This window comes from Columba livia, chromosome 20 (genome assembly GCF_036013475.1).
Source record: "Columba livia isolate bColLiv1 breed racing homer chromosome 20, bColLiv1.pat.W.v2, whole genome shotgun sequence".
Taxonomy (NCBI): domain Eukaryota; kingdom Metazoa; phylum Chordata; class Aves; order Columbiformes; family Columbidae; genus Columba; species Columba livia.
This window is the reverse complement of record NC_088621.1, coordinates 2,718,324-2,736,652: the sequence shown is the minus strand read 5'-3', so window position 1 is coordinate 2,736,652 and position 18,329 is coordinate 2,718,324. Positions and strand designations below refer to the sequence as shown.

At 42.2% G+C, this 18,329-nt stretch overlaps 1 protein-coding gene across 2 annotated transcripts in view; it reads left to right on the top strand.

Moving 5' to 3' along the window:
* Window positions 1-18,329, top strand: part of CLTC (clathrin heavy chain) — a 30,829-nt gene that overhangs the window by 9,923 nt on the left and 2,577 nt on the right. Inside the window, exons 3-31 of one of the 2 annotated variants that reach the window (XM_065036270.1) lie at window positions 459-727; window positions 1,046-1,207; window positions 1,986-2,099; window positions 2,479-2,652; window positions 3,066-3,263; window positions 3,863-4,063; window positions 4,630-4,782; window positions 5,090-5,212; window positions 5,460-5,597; window positions 5,724-5,888; window positions 6,008-6,188; window positions 6,989-7,152; window positions 8,812-8,937; window positions 9,508-9,650; window positions 10,048-10,282; window positions 10,614-10,736; window positions 10,833-10,978; window positions 11,145-11,328; window positions 11,672-11,864; window positions 12,204-12,361; window positions 12,472-12,636; window positions 12,731-12,838; window positions 12,966-13,133; window positions 13,266-13,415; window positions 13,693-13,824; window positions 13,975-14,085; window positions 14,790-14,960; window positions 15,242-15,463; window positions 16,549-16,569. In XM_065036270.1, the coding sequence (XP_064892342.1) occupies window positions 459-727; window positions 1,046-1,207; window positions 1,986-2,099; window positions 2,479-2,652; window positions 3,066-3,263; window positions 3,863-4,063; window positions 4,630-4,782; window positions 5,090-5,212; window positions 5,460-5,597; window positions 5,724-5,888; window positions 6,008-6,188; window positions 6,989-7,152; window positions 8,812-8,937; window positions 9,508-9,650; window positions 10,048-10,282; window positions 10,614-10,736; window positions 10,833-10,978; window positions 11,145-11,328; window positions 11,672-11,864; window positions 12,204-12,361; window positions 12,472-12,636; window positions 12,731-12,838; window positions 12,966-13,133; window positions 13,266-13,415; window positions 13,693-13,824; window positions 13,975-14,085; window positions 14,790-14,960; window positions 15,242-15,463; window positions 16,549-16,569 (4,598 nt within the window). The remainder of the gene's footprint in view (window positions 1-458; window positions 728-1,045; window positions 1,208-1,985; window positions 2,100-2,478; window positions 2,653-3,065; window positions 3,264-3,862; window positions 4,064-4,629; window positions 4,783-5,089; window positions 5,213-5,459; window positions 5,598-5,723; window positions 5,889-6,007; window positions 6,189-6,988; window positions 7,153-8,811; window positions 8,938-9,507; window positions 9,651-10,047; window positions 10,283-10,613; window positions 10,737-10,832; window positions 10,979-11,144; window positions 11,329-11,671; window positions 11,865-12,203; window positions 12,362-12,471; window positions 12,637-12,730; window positions 12,839-12,965; window positions 13,134-13,265; window positions 13,416-13,692; window positions 13,825-13,974; window positions 14,086-14,789; window positions 14,961-15,241; window positions 15,464-16,548; window positions 16,570-18,329) is intronic. The other variant, XM_065036271.1, reaches the window with a different exon arrangement.

Genomic DNA, 18,329 nt, shown 5'->3' with positions numbered 1-18,329 from the left:
TTTGCAGCCAGTAGCTCTGTGTATCTCATTAGTGCAGCCCAAGGGTTTTGGTTACTGAGCCCTCTGCCAACTTGACCATTCCATGTTTTGCTTGTTTTATACTTAAAACAGATGTGGAAATAGTTTTTCATGACCCTAGCATAGCTCTCCCCACAACTTTCAAGAGACTCAGCATTGTTGTAACCTCGTTTTGGTGTACATGAAGTATTGTACAACTCTTTCATGTAGCTGAAGCTCTTGGCTCCTAGCAAGTTGTGTTCCACATCTGTTTGATGGCTCAGTAGTGGCAAATTGGTAAAACTAGCCCTAGGAGTGTGGTCTGGTTAAAAGTAATAGCTGATCACTGAAGATACTAACAGTATGTAACAGCATTTTCTTGAAGTCATGAGGGTTTAATGTCTAGTGCTTGAAGTAACAAGTGAAAACTGCAACCTGGCTAACAACGTTGTGTTCTCTAGCTGGAAAAACGCTTCAAATATTTAACATTGAAATGAAGAGCAAAATGAAGGCTCACACAATGACAGATGATGTCACCTTCTGGAAGTGGATCTCTCTGAATACCGTTGCCCTTGTAACGGATAATGCCGTCTACCACTGGAGCATGGAGGGGGAGTCCCAGCCTGTGAAAATGTTTGATCGCCATTCTAGTCTTGCTGGCTGCCAGATCATCAACTACCGCACGGATGCCAAGCAGAAGTGGCTGCTGCTGACTGGCATATCTGCACAGGTACTCCGGAGCCTGCCGTGAAAATCCCAGAGCTTGACTCCTTTCCTTCTTCTATAGGAGCAGGACTGATATGTTTTTCTTTCCTGAAAACATTGTTTAGAGTGTAAATGCTTGTCTTGATCTTCAAATATGAAACTTAAGAGTAACTGCAAATCTACAGTAATGGTATGAACACTAGTACAAGTGTGAAATGATGCTTTTGCAAGAGAAAGCATGGCATGGTACTTTGGCTTGATATGACAATGCATTTACCAACACTAACTTAAATGAAATTACTAGCCAAGTAGCTGTTTCTGACTCTTGTTCTGTCTTGTCTAGCAAAATCGTGTTGTGGGAGCAATGCAGCTATATTCTGTCGATAGAAAAGTGTCACAGCCAATCGAGGGACACGCAGCGAGCTTCGCACAGTTCAAGATGGAGGGAAATGCTGAAGAATCCACTCTCTTCTGTTTTGCAGTAAGAGGGCAAGCTGGGGGTAAGGTAAGACTTGGTTCTAAACGTGTTGTAACTTTTAGTGACTCGCCTTGGTTATCAGCTTCCAGGAGATCAAGGGGTTTAATGCACCAAGTCGCCTTTAGGGAAAAAAAGCGAAGTTCTATGTGTCAATCTGGATGCTATATGTCTAATGTGTGTGGAAGCTTGTGCATACAGAGCTTCGTAGCAGGGACTACTTGATGCAGCAAGGGTCTGTTTTGTGTCATGAAGTAAGGTGGCATGTCATGATGAGTCTAATTAGCTCCTTGAAACACGTGACACTCAGCTTCCTAGGCTAAGCTTAAGGGAAAAGCTATTGTAGTCTGTCTTTGCTGATCCTCGGTATCAGGCTTAATTTATTTCCAAATTATTGAATGAAAAACAAAAACCACTAGTGTTACAATGCTAACTAGTGGTCTAATATTAACACTGGAGTTAATGTGAGTTACTTTGTGGCAGCTAAAAGTAAAACCAAAGCTGGATTCTGAGAAACATCTTCAGAACTGTCTGTAGAATGCTAACCAACTTGAAAGGGTACATATAAAGCGGCCTAGGAGAAGCCTTAAATGTCTAAGTACCTGGGGTAACTACAGATCATGCTCAAGCATCTCCCTCATCTATGGTACATGAACACTGTATGCCACACCTTTAGCCAGTGAAAACATTTAGGAAGACTGACTTAGTTTATCTTTGCAGCAAAAGAATTGCTGTATCTTCATTGTTGAATCTATTGTTACATAAATTAAACACAAGTACCAGCAGACTAATCTTATCTGTTGCACAGCTGCATATCATTGAAGTTGGCACACCACCGACTGGGAATCAGCCGTTCCCAAAGAAAGCAGTGGATGTCTTCTTTCCTCCTGAAGCACAAAACGACTTTCCTGTTGCCATGCAGGTACGACAACCGCAAACCAGAACACGAGAACAAGTCTGTGGCATCTCTTGGTGGATGTGACTGCAAAGGGGCACTGGAAGCCAGGTGGTCAATATATTGACCTGGGCTTGGCACTAAACTGGTGTGACTTCTGTTCCTGCTTCAGTAGTGTTAAAGTAGAGACTGAAGCAGCTTGTTTTTATTTGTGGAAGAAATATCCATATGTATTTAACTGTGAAGCTCTTAAAACATAGTTCTGTTTTGATAGTACTCAAGTATTAAGTAAAAATAGACGAGCACTTCTAGTTGTCCTGAAGTGGCACAGCTAACTGCTGACTCTTAAAAGCAGTTACTCATTTTATCCAGTACCAAATTTAATTAATCTATTCGTGTTTTGCAGATCAGTGACAAGCATGATGTGGTGTTTCTCATAACAAAATATGGCTATATCCACTTGTATGACCTGGAAACTGGCACCTGTATCTACATGAACAGAATCAGTGGAGAGACCATATTTGTTACTGCGCAGCACGAAGCAACGGCGGGAATTATTGGAGTAAACAGAAAGGGACAGGTAAGGAAGTCTGGCCTGGAAACCACCTTTTTTAGCTAATCCCGCTGAGCCTTAGTGATACACTACACTGTTCACGTTCATGTCTAAAGGTTTTCCGATATTCACAAGACAGAATAATATAATGAGGAATGTGGTAGGATCGGATAGTTGAACAGGAGTGCAGCTTGTCTGGCTTCTGGTTTCTTCTACAACTCAGATTCTGGTTGTATCACTTTGGTAATTTTGTCGTGGCAGTCAGTGACCTAAACACTGCCCTGCTGTTGAGGACAGAACTAGAATATTCTCTTCTTCTTGGGGCAGATTATCAAAAAGCTTTCTGTATATGCCATAGCTTTCCTTTTAGGGGTTAGCTGACCCCTCGGCTTGCTTCTTATATTTGAACTAACTTTAAACTTCCTTGATGACTTATTCAGGTGCTCTCAGTGTGTGTGGAAGAAGAGAATATTATTCCTTATATCACGAATGTGCTGCAGAATCCTGACCTAGCTTTACGTATGGCTGTTCGCAACAACCTGGCAGGTGCCGAGGAACTCTTTGCCCGGAAATTCAACGCACTGTTCGCACAAGGGAACTATTCCGAGGCAGCAAAAGTGGCAGCTAATGCTCCAAAGGTAACGGATCAATATTTAGAGTAGTGCTGAGCTCTACTGGCTTAAACTTCTTGCTTCAGGAAAGCTCACTGAATTGCCTAAGTGGCAAGACCAGAATTGTCGCTGCTTCTGTCCTCGTGTAGTAATAATTAATGTACCTGTCAAGAACCTGTACTCAGTGTGCTGAGAGTACTGATTGTTTTTCCTGATGATCTCAAAGCTTTACGATTAAAGAAGTCTCTATGAAAAGACAGCCTCTGTGTGAGGCTGCGCCTGGAAATGGGACAGAAAGGACAGACCAAGAGCAGAGATCATGCCAAGTTCAGATGAGAGGAACTTGCTTGTGTGGCAAAGGTGTCTTAATTCTGTAGGACAGTCCTCTGAACTTATATCTGCATTGTTACTGAAACAAGTCTAATAGGCTGCTGTTGTGCGTTTTCTGCCAAAATGTCTCCAAGGCAATGACTGAGCTGATGTTCAGCTTTGCTGCTGCTGACTTATTCTGGGCTGGCAAAACATAATGTTGCTGCAGCAAGCATTTCTAACTTCAGCTTTCTGGAGAAACTCTTGCCAAGCCACAATAGCAGAACAAAACTAAAACGTGTCTCTGTTTCTGTCAGGGAATCCTGCGTACTCCAGACACCATACGGCGGTTCCAGAGTGTTCCAGCTCAGCCAGGGCAGACTTCCCCTTTACTCCAGTATTTCGGCATTCTGCTTGACCAGGGGCAACTGAATAAGTACGAGTCGCTGGAGCTGTGCAGACCGGTGCTTCAGCAGGGACGCAAACAGCTCTTGGAAAAATGGTTGAAAGAAGATAAGGTAAATTTGGGGTAGATACCTTTAGAGCCTGGGGAGGATGACACATAACTGCTTGGCAGGCAAACTCACTGGGCAACTCAATGTGCTGGTGTGATCAGGCAGCTGAGCAATAGGTGTTTCCTCTACATGAAACTATAACCCATGTTACTTCAAGAGAATTGATCAAGTACTCCAAGAGCTTCACTCTACTTAACATTACAACAGAGTGACCTTAGTACAGGGAGCTGCTGCCATTCTTTACCAAACCATTTCAGGCTTCTTTGGATACTGACTTGCATGTACTTTGAGCTATGGTTACATTGCTGTAATTAGCTGAAGAAGAAACATAGTGATATGATGTATCACCTAATTCTTTTTAGCTCTACAAGTGCATTTCTGGGTCCCGTAGATGCACATAGGGAGCAGAGCCCCCTAGATCACTGCTGAAAGAGTTAATGCTATCAAGCTAGGCCTCATTTTTTTTTAAAAAGAAGCCCAAAAGGAAGACAAATGAGGAAGAAGGTAGTAATGCATTTCAGCATGACACTATCAGGGCGTACTGACTGTATTTATATCTTTGAAAACAGCTGGAGTGCTCAGAGGAGCTGGGAGACCTTGTGAAATCTGTAGATCCTACGCTAGCACTTAGTGTCTATCTGAGAGCCAACGTTCCAAACAAAGTCATCCAGTGTTTTGCTGAAACAGGACAAGTCCAGAAGATTGTTTTGTATGCTAAGAAGGTAAGAGGAAATGAAGTTGTCATATCGGTCTTGTATTTAAGAATAACTGGTATATGTTCCAAAGTAGCTAAAAGTAGTTATGGGGAAATCTGAGAGCCTGTGTAGTACCTGCTTCGGCCTAAGGTGGTGTTATGAATATTACTGCTAGAATTTGTACATGTATCCTTTCATACTTCCTTATGTAGCCTTTTCCAAATGAGGAAATCCTGGCTGGGTTATGCAAGATGCTGACTGTAGCTTTTACTGAGCTCCATATTTAACAGGGCATGTGTTCTTGCTGAGTTTTTACTCTTCATTATCTCTTCAGGTTGGATATACTCCTGACTGGATTTTTTTGCTGAGGAATGTGATGAGAATCAGCCCTGATCAAGGACAGCAGTTTGCCCAAATGCTTGTTCAAGATGAAGAGCCTCTTGCAGACATAACACAAGTAAATAATTCTATTGCTGTGAAATGTTAACTTATCCTTTCACCATCAGAGAAAGATTTTTGAAATACCAGTTCAGATTTACTTTACTGGGACAATATTGTTTCTTGCCTAGTTTTAAGAACACTAAAAAAAGGCTTAGTGCAGTGCCAGGATAAACAGTTTAGCATTGGAAGCTGCACTCACTGTTACTTTGTTTAAATATGCTTCCAGTTTATAATGTAAAGCCTATTTTTTTTTTTTTTTTTAGATTGTGGATGTCTTTATGGAGTATAATTTAATTCAGCAATGTACAGCCTTCTTGCTGGATGCACTGAAGAATAATCGTCCCTCGGAAGGTCCCCTGCAAACACGTTTACTCGAGATGAACCTCATGCACGCCCCTCAGGTTCGCTCTCAGGGTTCTGTTGGATCGGGCTTGTCTGTAACTAGACCAGCCACTACATTTTGGTCCATATCAAATGCAAGTGATAGTATTTATGAACTAAATGGAGCTTTTCAATACTCATTCTAGGTTGCAGATGCCATCCTGGGAAACCAAATGTTCACTCACTACGACCGGGCTCACATAGCTCAGCTGTGTGAGAAAGCTGGTTTGCTGCAGAGAGCACTTGAACACTTCACGGACCTGTATGACATCAAGCGTGCTGTAGTTCACACTCATCTTCTCAATCCTGAGGTATGAGAATAATATCCTGAATCTAGCAAAAGTCAGGCCATTAATAATGGCTTTCAACATTAGGCTTCAGAGTGTGGAGTGTTCTACTTGGGTCTAAAATGGCTTATGTGTCTTTGCAGTGGTTAGTGAATTATTTTGGTTCCTTATCAGTCGAAGATTCTCTGGAGTGTCTGCGTGCTATGCTGTCTGCTAACATTCGTCAGAACCTGCAGATCTGTGTCCAGGTAGCTTCAAAATACCATGAACAACTGTCAACACAGTCGCTTATTGAGCTGTTTGAGTCCTTCAAGAGCTTTGAAGGTAAGTGAAGTTCATGTTCTTGCCTCTAGCAAAAGAAGCCAGTGATCATCTCATCACACATTGAATATGAAGGACTGTCTATCTGCTGAAATCTAGAAAGCCATATTTAGCTGAAAGGTACCTAGGTCAGGCTTCAGGACAGCTCTGAGGCCTAAACCTTAAAGTTCCCATGTTAAGGGGAGCACCAGCATTCAGTGTTGCATGGTTTGGTTTTCTGAAATGCTAGCGAAAAGTGTGGAGCTGTAGCCAAGCTAAAAATTTAACTGAAGAAGGTTCTGGCCTTTTTCCTTCGTCCAAAATGCTTATCTTAAATTTGTGTAGCCTTTGGGTTTTGGGCTTTTTTGTACTTCTCGACAAAACTAGCTGTGTATAGCCTCATCAGCACTGCGCTGTGTCAGTGGTCAAAGCTCTGCAGGTGTGTGGCTGAACAGTATCTTGCTGAGCTTTAAAGAAAACCTCCTTAAAGACTGAGAACACAGCGTCATCTTGGACTCTGGAAATTTGGAGAATGGTTAGTGGAATACAATGATATTTTACATGAGTTTCTTGTATAAGCGGCCTATTTAAAAAAAAAATCTGAATTTTGACATAAGTGACATTGCAGTCATATGTCTAGGGGAAGGCCCATCTAATTAATGGGGAACAACAACAGGCTCAACTTGGCTAGGACAGTTTGTAAGCAGCTGCAGTAGTCAGATACAAATTTTCATGTGATTGTAACTTTGAAGGCTTGGTTAAAGGCTAATATTGATCCAACTCGAGTGCTTTAGCAGAATAACATCCTGACTGTTTCCCTCGAGGTTTGTTTTATTTCCTGGGCTCTATTGTAAACTTCAGCCAGGATCCAGATGTGCACTTCAAGTATATTCAAGCTGCATGCAAGACAGGACAAATTAAAGAAGTGGAAAGAATCTGCAGGGAAAGTAACTGTTATGATCCAGAACGTGTTAAAAACTTCCTCAAGGTAATGTTTGGGTAGCACTGGGCTGTCTTGGCCTGTTTGGGGTTCTGATAAAACATAGTGTGTGTCACTGGTGAAATGAGGGAGGTCTGTGAAAATAGAGGTGAGCCTTAAAGATCTATCTGTCCTGTTAAACCAGAGGTACCTGGTATGTTGGCAGTGCCTCCTGATAGAGCCTGGAACAATATCTGAAAAATGGAGGACCTGTCAGATAAGTTCCTTGCTGCTCTTAGTAAGGTCAACCTGAGTACTTTTAAACTATATCAATAGCACCAGCTCATCTAGAACTTGTTACAGAGGTCTGCTATAAAGTAGAAAACAAGTAACTTGAAGGTTGAGAACAACTGTAATGGCAAATGAGTTCATAACTTAATGCTTATTTACAGTGTAATCAGCTTCAAGTGAGTAACTACAGAAACAACAAATGAGTAGTGTGATTTTATAAATGTTGTAAGAGATCAGGGTGGATTTATCCCCACCTACTGAAATTTCGTCCAGGTGAGTTGCAGTTCAGCTCTGCTAGGGTGTGCCAGGCACTGCAGATAGATGCTGACTGTTCCTGTGAGGATTCGGAGCATTGCTGAAACACTTCTGAAGAGTGGAGAAAGATGATGTGCTCCAAGTTCAGGCTCTGTTGTTAGTGCTGAGCTTATTGACAAACGTAACATTGCTAGAAATATCTGAGAAACAGTGTGGGAGGGGAAAACTTTATCTGGGAACATTTCCTGCCTTCGTGTTTGTTGGTTACGTAGCATAGTCTTAGATTTTGCTGATCGTATCTGAAGGTGGCAAAGCTCTACAAATGAGAATTCTATAAAAATAACCTGGTGTCACCGAGGTGTAAGGTATGTAAATTGATCTAGCCACCTAAGATAAGTTATCAAGCTGTCCAATTCCTGATGAAAGCTATTGTTTTTTGTGCTGTTCCATGTCTGGAATGTGCAGGACATGTACCAGGTAAATCTCCCAGTACAGGCCTCCCTGTGTAAAGTCCTTAAGTGTAATTTAAATGTAGGATTATATTCTGGGATGTGCATGTTAGAATAAGCGATCTGAAGTATGCATCCGGAATACTGTCTGCCACGTAGACTAAGCTTCTGTACTTGTAATCATTATAATCCTATGTTGAAAGTTGGAATGCTTTTAGATAACTTATCTCATTAGCAATTTTAGTACTGCTACTAGCTTGATTCATACTGTTCTCTAAATCCATAGTTAGAAGGTATCACAAGACCCATGGCAGCTGAAGTCAGTTCTGTGTGTGTGTTACATTATGATCCACAACTTAATCTTGTCTTGGTTAAATTCTGTTTGAAATCCCAGAGTGCTAATCCTGCACACCAAACACCAGTGGCAACTAAAAATGCTGTCTATAGCTTAGGCTTGGTATAGTTGTACTGTGTTGTAAAACTTTGTAGACTCTGCCCTGCAAAGGAGCAGGATTAAACTTCAGAAAGCTTCTTGCTGTAGGCCCCAAAGTGGCTGTGAGTACTGCTACTTGCTACGTATTGCAAACAATTAGTTGAAAAATAAGGTGTCATTATTTGGTTGACTATTCAATTTTGGCTTTCCAAATTCAGGTGCTTTAACATTTTTTCGTGACTATCTGCTTAAGTCTGAAGAAAAAAAATCCCCAAGTTACTGAAGCTCTTCTCTTTATAGGAAGCTAAACTCACTGACCAGTTGCCACTCATCATTGTATGTGATCGCTTTGACTTTGTCCACGACTTGGTGCTGTACTTGTATAGAAATAATCTCCAAAAATATATTGAGATTTATGTACAGAAGGTAAGTTACAACTTGTCATTTGGCTTTAATGAGTCAAACTGATCTGTCTTTCTGGTATTCAACTACAGGCATTGTATTGTTAAGTATTCTGCAAACAGCCACGTACTTGAGACTGACATTGAAATACCTATTAGTGGCCTCTGCTAAGTTAGTGCTTATGTCAGATTTCTTATTTATTCTTCAGTCAAGCTGAGCAGTAACCTATGCTAATGTGTCTCCTGAAGGAGGAAAAGCTTGGTAGAATAACTTTGGAGTTCTTAGGGTGATTTAAACTTCCAGCATTTTAGGGAGAGGAAGTTCTCCTTTCTGTGTCCTGCAAGGGCAAACTGGCTTGCTCAGGAGCTCTTCCCATGGGGACAGTGCATGAGTGAGTCCTTGAACCATGTTGTGAGCACCTGCTGACTGAAGAATTGCTTCTCAAGCTTGTTCAGAACCTCAGGAAGCTGGAAGTCAAGTCAGGAAGATGAGATTAATCTTAGCAAGCAGCCTTCACATGTACTTCTAGGGATAAGTATTGACTTGTCTCTACTGCATGACAACACGCTGACTTCTTTAAATGATCCTGTTTAGGTGAATCCGAGCCGTCTGCCTGTTGTTATCGGGGGACTGCTTGATGTGGATTGCTCTGAAGATGTGATAAAGAACCTTATCCTTGTAGTGAGAGGTCAATTTTCGACTGATGAGCTTGTTGCAGAGGTTGAGAAAAGAAACAGGTATTAAACTTGTACAAGTCTCTTAACGTGGCCAGACTGGTAATGGTTCACTGCTCATCCACCAGTGCATGTCCTCGGTACAGAGCTCAAGCTGGGACTGATGTATAACAAGCTACCATGGGCTGAGCAAGCAGTAAAGGTCTGCTTTACTTCTTGGCTGATGTGGGGACGTCCCTTGCGCGGCCTCCAAATAATGAGTTGTTGGCATGTGAAGTTCTTCATAGTGTCAGAAAGTTGTACCATTATAATAACCAGAACGCAGGTCAAAAAGGAGAACTGTAACTCTGGTTACTGACTCTTGTCTGCACTGAAGCTGGTTTCTGTAGCGAAGAAATTGTGCAAGTGGATACTTAATTATTCACTCAGCCCCTCTAATATGAAAACCACTTCCTTCTAGGCTGAAGCTGCTTCTGCCCTGGCTGGAAGCAAGAATCCATGAGGGGTGTGAGGAGCCCGCAACTCACAATGCACTGGCCAAAATCTACATTGATAGTAACAACAACCCAGAAAGATTCCTGCGTGAGAATCCTTATTACGATAGTCGCGTTGTTGGCAAGTACTGTGAGAAGAGAGACCCTCACCTGGCCTGCGTGGCTTACGAGCGTGGACAGTGCGATTTGGAACTTATTAATGTATGTATGCCAAGGCAGCAGACTCGTGGGTTAAGTTTTAGCCTGAGTATCATGGGATAGATATTCAGGTTTATGACTGACGAAAGTATTTATTTCCTAGAAAGTATTAAGCTAGGAACTGGTCACTTCTAATAGAGCAGGTTTAATCTCCCTCTGCAGCTTAATGAGAAATGGGAGGGTCCCCGGACATCCTAGAATGGGAGGCTAATAAAAGTGTCAAAGCCTGAGGTGTCTAGTCTACATGTCAGGGTTATTTAATGTTGCGATAACATTAGCTCTGTAGTCTCAATACCTGTGGCTTCACTCTAAATAAACTTCTGCCTTTCACTAGGTGTGCAATGAGAACTCCCTCTTCAAAAGTCTTTCCCGCTACTTAGTTCGTCGTAAAGACCCTGAGCTGTGGGCCAGCGTCCTACTGGAAAGCAACCCTTACAGGAGACCGCTGATTGACCAGGTACAGCTGACAAAACATTAAAAACTGTTGCTGGCCTAACTTGACTTGCTAGTCCCTGACTTAACTGGTTTGTCAATGTCTTGACTCTTCCTACAGGTTGTGCAGACTGCACTGTCTGAGACACAGGACCCTGAGGAAGTCTCTGTTACTGTGAAGGCTTTCATGACTGCAGATCTTCCTAATGAGCTTATCGAACTGCTGGAGAAAATAGTTCTTGATAACTCCGTGTTCAGTGAGCACAGGTGTGTGAAGTCTAAATTAAATCACAGGAAACTTGAAATTATACCTGGTACAGGTGTTAAATTGCTGTACTGTGGAACAGCAAATAAACTAATATCTTCTCCAGAGGGGAGGGTGAATTTTTTGATCGTTACTTGATATGTATCAATATTTTTTCTCGCTATTTAGGAATCTGCAGAACCTTCTCATTCTGACAGCTATTAAGGCTGATCGCACCCGTGTCATGGAATACATCAATCGCCTGGATAACTATGATGCTCCAGACATAGCCAACATAGCTATCAGCAATGAGCTTTTCGAGGAGGCATTTGCTATCTTCAGGAAGTTTGATGTCAACACATCAGCTGTGCAGGTATTTTTAAAATCTCAGCCTGTAATAACTCCTTGTGACATGCGCGTCCTCACGCAGGGACTTTGCTGTTAACTTGTGACTTCAGTACTTGGCATCAATCAGCAAAGCGACCAGAGCTGCTCAGTGTCTTGTCTTATGAAGTTGAACATAAATTGTGTGTCGAACCCTCTAGTAAGTGAAATTTCATAAGCCTAAAATCACTCACACTATGTGGGTTGTATAGAGTAGCCCATATTTTAAAAGCAGCTGTGGATCCATTGAAGGACTAACATAAAACACAGCTTAGCGTCTTGTAAAACTGACCTTTGCAGACAGTGGCTGATCATGGTAATCCTTTTCTTAGGTATTAATAGAGCACATTGGAAACCTGGATCGTGCATATGAATTTGCTGAACGCTGCAATGAGCCTGCTGTGTGGAGTCAGCTGGCTAAAGCACAGCTTCAGAAGGGGATGGTGAAAGAAGCAATTGATTCATATATTAAAGCAGATGATCCTTCCTCATACATGGAAGTTGTTCAAGCTGCCAATGCCAGTGGTATGATTAAGTTTTATTTAAACCTTTGCTGCTGATGTTGTTCAGCTCTTTTCTATGGCCTGTTGCTCAAAATGCAATTCTGCCAAACCTGTATCTTGATGCAAGCAGAGGAATCTGGTGAAAGAGAATGGGAAATATATTTGCAGATAATTGGTCTTATAACTACCTTTAGCTGGCTGGAAACTTCTGTCAGAGCAGTTCCTACTCAGGAGGTCTTTGCATGAAGTTAAACACCAAGATTTATTTAGTTAGGCCCATTGTAAGGTGACTTTATTAATGTGTAATAGCATATTGTGTTCTCAGTGGTTGGAAATAATCATTCTGGACTCTGTTTTATAGGAAACTGGGAAGAACTGGTGAAGTATCTCCAGATGGCACGCAAGAAGGCCCGGGAATCATATGTGGAAACGGAATTAATCTTTGCTCTTGCTAAAACAAACCGTCTAGCAGAGCTAGAGGAGTTCATAAACGGACCCAACAATGCACATATCCAGCAAGTGAGTAAGATGGGGTTTTGGTTTTGCTGAATCGCAGCAGAGCGCTACATATTTTCTGTAAGCCTTTGACTGAAAAGCTGCAAGAATAACCTGGTTCTGCTCTCCTGTAGGTTGGCGATCGCTGTTACGATGAAAAGATGTATGAAGCAGCTAAGCTGTTGTATAACAATGTGTCCAACTTTGGCCGTTTAGCCTCGACTTTAGTTCACCTAGGTGAATACCAGGCAGCTGTGGATGGTGCTCGGAAGGCAAACAGCACTCGCACATGGAAAGAGGTAAACTTCCCAACTGAACTAGTTTAAGGGGCTTGAAAGCTGCAGCTTCTTCACAAGTTTGGATTATAAGCAATAACGCAATTGTCTATTCCAGGTCTGCTTCGCTTGTGTCGATGGAAAAGAGTTCCGTCTGGCCCAGATGTGTGGTCTCCATATTGTAGTGCATGCTGATGAGTTGGAAGAGCTAATTAACTATTACCAGGTAATTAACTGACTCCTGTTGAACAGTAAAAGTCTAAATTATTTTGTGGAAACTCTGTCCAAACCTGGAAGTTTAGTGCCAGGTCGGTTCCTAATGTGAAACATCTCTAATTGTCCGTATTTCTTAGGATCGTGGCTACTTTGAAGAGCTGATAACGATGTTGGAAGCAGCACTTGGACTGGAGCGAGCACACATGGGGATGTTTACAGAGCTAGCAATTCTCTACTCCAAATTCAAGCCTCAGAAGATGAGGGAGCACTTGGAGCTGTTCTGGTCCAGAGTCAACATCCCCAAGGTGAAAGTCTGAGGCCTTAAATGTAGCTTACAACCCACTTACTGGCACTGTATGTACTGTAGCTTTTGCAATAGCATCTCTTCAGATTATTAGTGTATGTTAACTGGAATTTCTAATATGCCTTTTGCTCAGGTTCTGAGAGCTGCAGAACAAGCCCATCTCTGGGCTGAACTGGTGTTCTTGTATGATAAGTATGAAGAATATGATAACGCCATAATCACAATGATGAGTCACCCAACAGATGCCTGGAAGGAAGGCCAGTTCAAAGATATCATCACCAAGGTATTACTCTTTTAGTGAAAGGAGGTAAATTTCTTGCTGTGTGGACTTCAGTTCTCTTCCTTCACTAGTAGAACTGTTTAAAATTTTAAGTTCTTGATGTTGCCGTGTAATTTCAAAGCTAGTCAACTACAGTAATTAAAGAGATTTCTAGAGGCAAGAATGAGTCTTGGATGGGTGGCTCAATTGTTCTGGAATATCTAAGGTTCTGTCTGTCTTTCATTTGGATTCCTCCACAATCAAGCTTCTGCTCTGAATGTGCATCCTCACTCATCTCCAGGTGGCCAACGTGGAGCTGTATTACAAGGCAATCCAGTTCTATTTGGATTTTAAACCTCTCTTGCTCAATGATCTGCTGATGGTGTTGTCCCCTCGGCTTGACCACACTCGTGCTGTCACCTTCTTTACAAAGGTAATTTTCCTGCTATCTAGATGAAAGAAAAAATTGTAATTGGAAAAGCAGTTAGCTGTAGTAACATTTTAAAATACTTGGCTACCTCAGTGCCTCACACGAAGATGCTAGGAGACCTCTACTTAAATTTATTTACTTGATTCCTTGAAGGTTAAACAGCTACCGCTGGTGAAGCCTTACTTGCGCTCTGTTCAAAATCACAACAACAAATCGGTGAACGAGTCCCTGAACAACCTCTTCATTATTGAAGAAGACTACCAGGTACGTCCCTCCTTGAAAAGGTCATATCTGGAACGGGTGTTGGCTTGTGTGTTGTATACGCTTCATGATAGAAGCAGCAATTCCTGAATTTCAAAGGTCTGTTCAAGCTGGCTTCTGCATCAGTATTAGCCTGATATTCTGGGTATGCGCTTAACATCTTGAAACACAAGTTTCTGTCTTGTTTTCAGTGGATTTTACCTGCTGGCTGTTAGCTTGCACTCTTTAAGTATAGGTTCTTTGCCAATTCAAACTGAACTAGTGGTGACTAGTGAAGGATTAAGTGGAGAACTTAGTGTCTTTCTGGAAGCTTTTTGGGTCATTTGGTCATTCCTACTGGGTGTAGTCTGGGTACTTTGTTAGGAGCGTGACCGATCAGCTTTTATCTGAGGCAAACTGTGGGTGCTGATGGAAGAACTCCCACCGTTATGATGTCTGGCTGTTCTGCTGTTTTCAGAGACCAACTGTCTGGTATTCAGAGGCTCTTAACATCAGCAGTCACTACTGAAAAATACTAACTGGAATACACAAAAAGAAAACCGCACACCCCCCCAAAAAAACCCCACGCAAAACCCTCTCTCCATGTCTGCCTAGAATACTCCCAGAAGCAGTAATACAGCACCAAGATATATAGAAAATGCTTGCGTCTTTGTGGATGTATTTGTACATCTGAGGTGTGAATAACTTTGTTTTCCTACTTAACTCAGGCTCTTAGGACTTCTATAGATGCTTATGACAACTTTGACAACATTTCTCTTGCTCAACGTTTGGAGAAACATGAACTAATAGAGTTCCGAAGAATCGCTGCGTATCTCTTCAAAGGAAACAATCGCTGGAAACAGAGCGTAGAACTCTGTAAGAAAGACAGATTGTATAAGGTAAGACCACTCTGGATCTGGTTTAATGTACCTGGCTGCTTTGTAGACCTGTGACTGTGTAGTAAAGCTGCATCTTTTTGGATACCACCAAGTGGTGCCTGATGCTAACCTGGCAAATCTTGTTCAGAGTGATGGCAGATGGCCAGATTTTGTGGAAACAAGTCATAGAATGCCTATTCTCTGCTCATGTCGGTAACAGATTGCAGCTGATTTCAATACCGCATCCATGTCAGTGATCGTACTATGGCACCTGAGGCTAAACAGACCCTCTCCTCTCATAGGATGCCATGCAGTATGCTTCCGAATCCAAAGATACTGAGTTGGCAGAAGAGTTGTTGCAGTGGTTCTTGCAAGAGAACAAGAGAGAATGCTTTGGTGCTTGTCTGTTCACCTGCTACGATCTCCTGAGGCCGGACGTTGTCTTGGAAACAGCGTGGAGGCACAACATCATGGACTTTGCCATGCCGTACTTCATTCAGGTCATGAAGGAGTACTTGACCAAGGTAAGAGCAGGTGCTTCTCCAGCACTCAAAGGCTTGTCAGTCACTGTGGTGTATGCCTCGAGACTGTCTGCTTGCTACTAACATCGATATGGGCTTTGTCAAATGTCTGTCTGTCCATGTCCACACTTATTTTTCAGTCCATCTGGGGAGAGACTTCGCCCTCTAAGAGACTGAAACACTTGCAGACTCCACCCTGTCTACCAATTTCAGAACCTACCTCAGTAGTATTTGCCTGACCATGGCTAGTGTCTTAAAGTAGGTCCAGAATTCAGGCTTTTCATAGATCCTGTCAGTCAGGAATCCTCGCTGGGATCAAGCTTTAACTAAATTCTAGACTGTATACTAAAAAAGCTTTATAGCTAGATCTTGAGTTAACTTGGTCCGCTGTGCATTTAACCTAAAATGTGGCTCTGATACTTAATGGCACTAATTATGACTCAGCCTTTGTTTGAATGACTTAGGATGGGGAAGGTGCTTGGTAATGCTCTGACAGACTTGAACTAGATTTGAGTTAAATCCCAATTGTCACTAGCAAGATTTGCCCAACTTAAGCTTTTTAGTGTATCTTCCAGTAAATTGGTATAAATTCTTTCATGATTAAAGTTTCCTTGTGTGAGAAGCAAAAGCCAGGCTCAGTGCTTGAGCCAACGAAGACCTAAGTGCCTGTTTGTCTAGAAGGTTTGCCTGGCTGTCACTCCAAAGGCAGGACTAGTGTGTAGTCCTAGAGCAATTTGCTGTCCTTAAATGTTGTATTTTGGGGGAGGTGGGGAGCTCTCTAAGCAGTAACGTTGCTTCTCAGATAGGCCTGATGAACCAAGCTAATATGAGGCCTCTGAGCACAGTAGCCTTTAAAGGTTAAAATTTTATGATCTGCTAAAGGATTAGGGTATAACCGTAGTGTAGCTGATGAAGTAAGATCTAGCAACAAGCGGAGCTGCCTTTCTAAAGCAGATACTTCTGGTGTATCTTTGTTTTTACTCACCTGTGCCTTAATTATTTCTTCCCTGACGCTTTTGTTTCTACCTTTTATATGCTAAATATGGAATTTTATTTTTCTAAGCTGCACCTTCTGAATTCCTTTGCAGGTTGATGCAATAAAGGAAAAGGTGAAAGTTGATTCTTGTTTTCCATCTTTAAATCTGGAGGACTAAGTCTAAGGATTCTGCATGAGTTTTTTTTCTTTCCTACGTTTATTACACTGCTGCTACTGCTTTTTTCCCCCAACAAAATATCACTAAAGCATATGCAAATTGTGTAACTTTACAAGTAGCTAGTGCTGTAGGACAACAGTAGATTCATTTGCTACTAATAAGCTAATAGATCCTCAGGAAGGGCATACAGGTTATCAGTTGGATCACAGTCGACCTGGTATTGAAACGATATACAAGTGTCACTATTTGATGGCCAATCTGACTGGAAGAAACTCTGCCAATAAGAAATAACTCAGTCTTGGACCACTCTCTGAACCGTAAATCAATATGTCACTTGCTAGTTTAAGGACTGTGATCCAGTTTCTGATCTCTTGACCGTTACTAATGTGTGCTGACCGTAGGCAGAGTAGACAGTAGCTGCTTCCAGAGGGACTCTTCCTCGTCCAGGTGCCCGTTTCTTATGGTGTTAGTTGACTCCTTGTGGTGCTCTAGTTCACATAGCAACTTAACTTCAGCTATTAGACAAAGTCTGTGGTTTTCTTCCCTGTAGTAAATTTCCTGTAGTTGCACAAAAAAGAGACTGCCTTCCAAGCTCTTCAGCTTCACTAAAGTTCTCTTGCTACCTCATTTAAAAAGAAAAAAGGTAACGTTTATTGCTTTTCTGAGGCTACTCTGAGGCTTGCCTTTTGCTGTGCAGTTTTGCCCTTCTGAAGGGCAATCTCTAAGGTTTCTGTCCATCTGCTTCTGTACAAACACCACTCTGATTCTCCTTAGATTGGAGGTCGACCCTAGTGTGAGTTTTCCATTAATATGGTTGAGCAAAGGGTGAAAAAAATGACAAATGACTTGATGGACTAAACACAAACTGCTTCTTGGTGACAAGATGTGTGTAATTTATTACACCACTGGAACTCAAGGCTAACCTGACTAAACTGTGTAGCGTAAGGTCCTTCAGCAGCTAGTAAGTGAGGCAGTAAGAAAGCGTGTGTGTGAAAAAAGGTAATTGAACTGCAGTGTTTGCATAAACTACGCATGTGTAGCAGTCATTGCAATTACATCCCACTACTCCTTAAGCTCCAAGGCATTGCTGTGGGCTGCGTGTGGTTTTTTGGGGGGAGCCTGTATGGCAGTCATCTTCAGACCTCACTCTTGCTTCAGTACTTTTGCCTCTTTTTCATGCACACATAACACGATAACATCGAATGCATGTTACTTTTCCTCTGCAGCTTATTGCAGTCCCTGTGGAAAAGCCTTTAAAACAATCTTGCGACAAGTGTGTAGGATACTGAACCTGGTGATGCTCAAGCAAGTGGTGTAAGAACCATCCTGCAGGCTGGTGTCAAACTCATGCTTTTTCTTGTAAATATTTGTTGAGCTCTGAGGGGAGGCATCAAAACTGGGTCCAAAATGCATTACATGTCCTGGGCTGGACGCTTCCCAACCGTGCGTAAGCCAAACGCCTCTGCTTAGTAGCAAACCTCACATTCTCCTTGGATTTGTATCTCCAAACGTGTGCTTCTGTGTTCAGTGTGGTGTTATTTGAGTTAAAAACGGTGCAGTTCTCAGCACGATGTCTCGGAGCATTGGCACACGCTCCCATGCACTTTGACAGCAGCAAGCCAGATACTGGGGTGAGGCAGCAAAAAGGGCTCGCCAGGAAAGCCCAGTCAATGAGTGAACTCATAGAGCTCAGGTCTTAATGCCGCTTTCTGGAT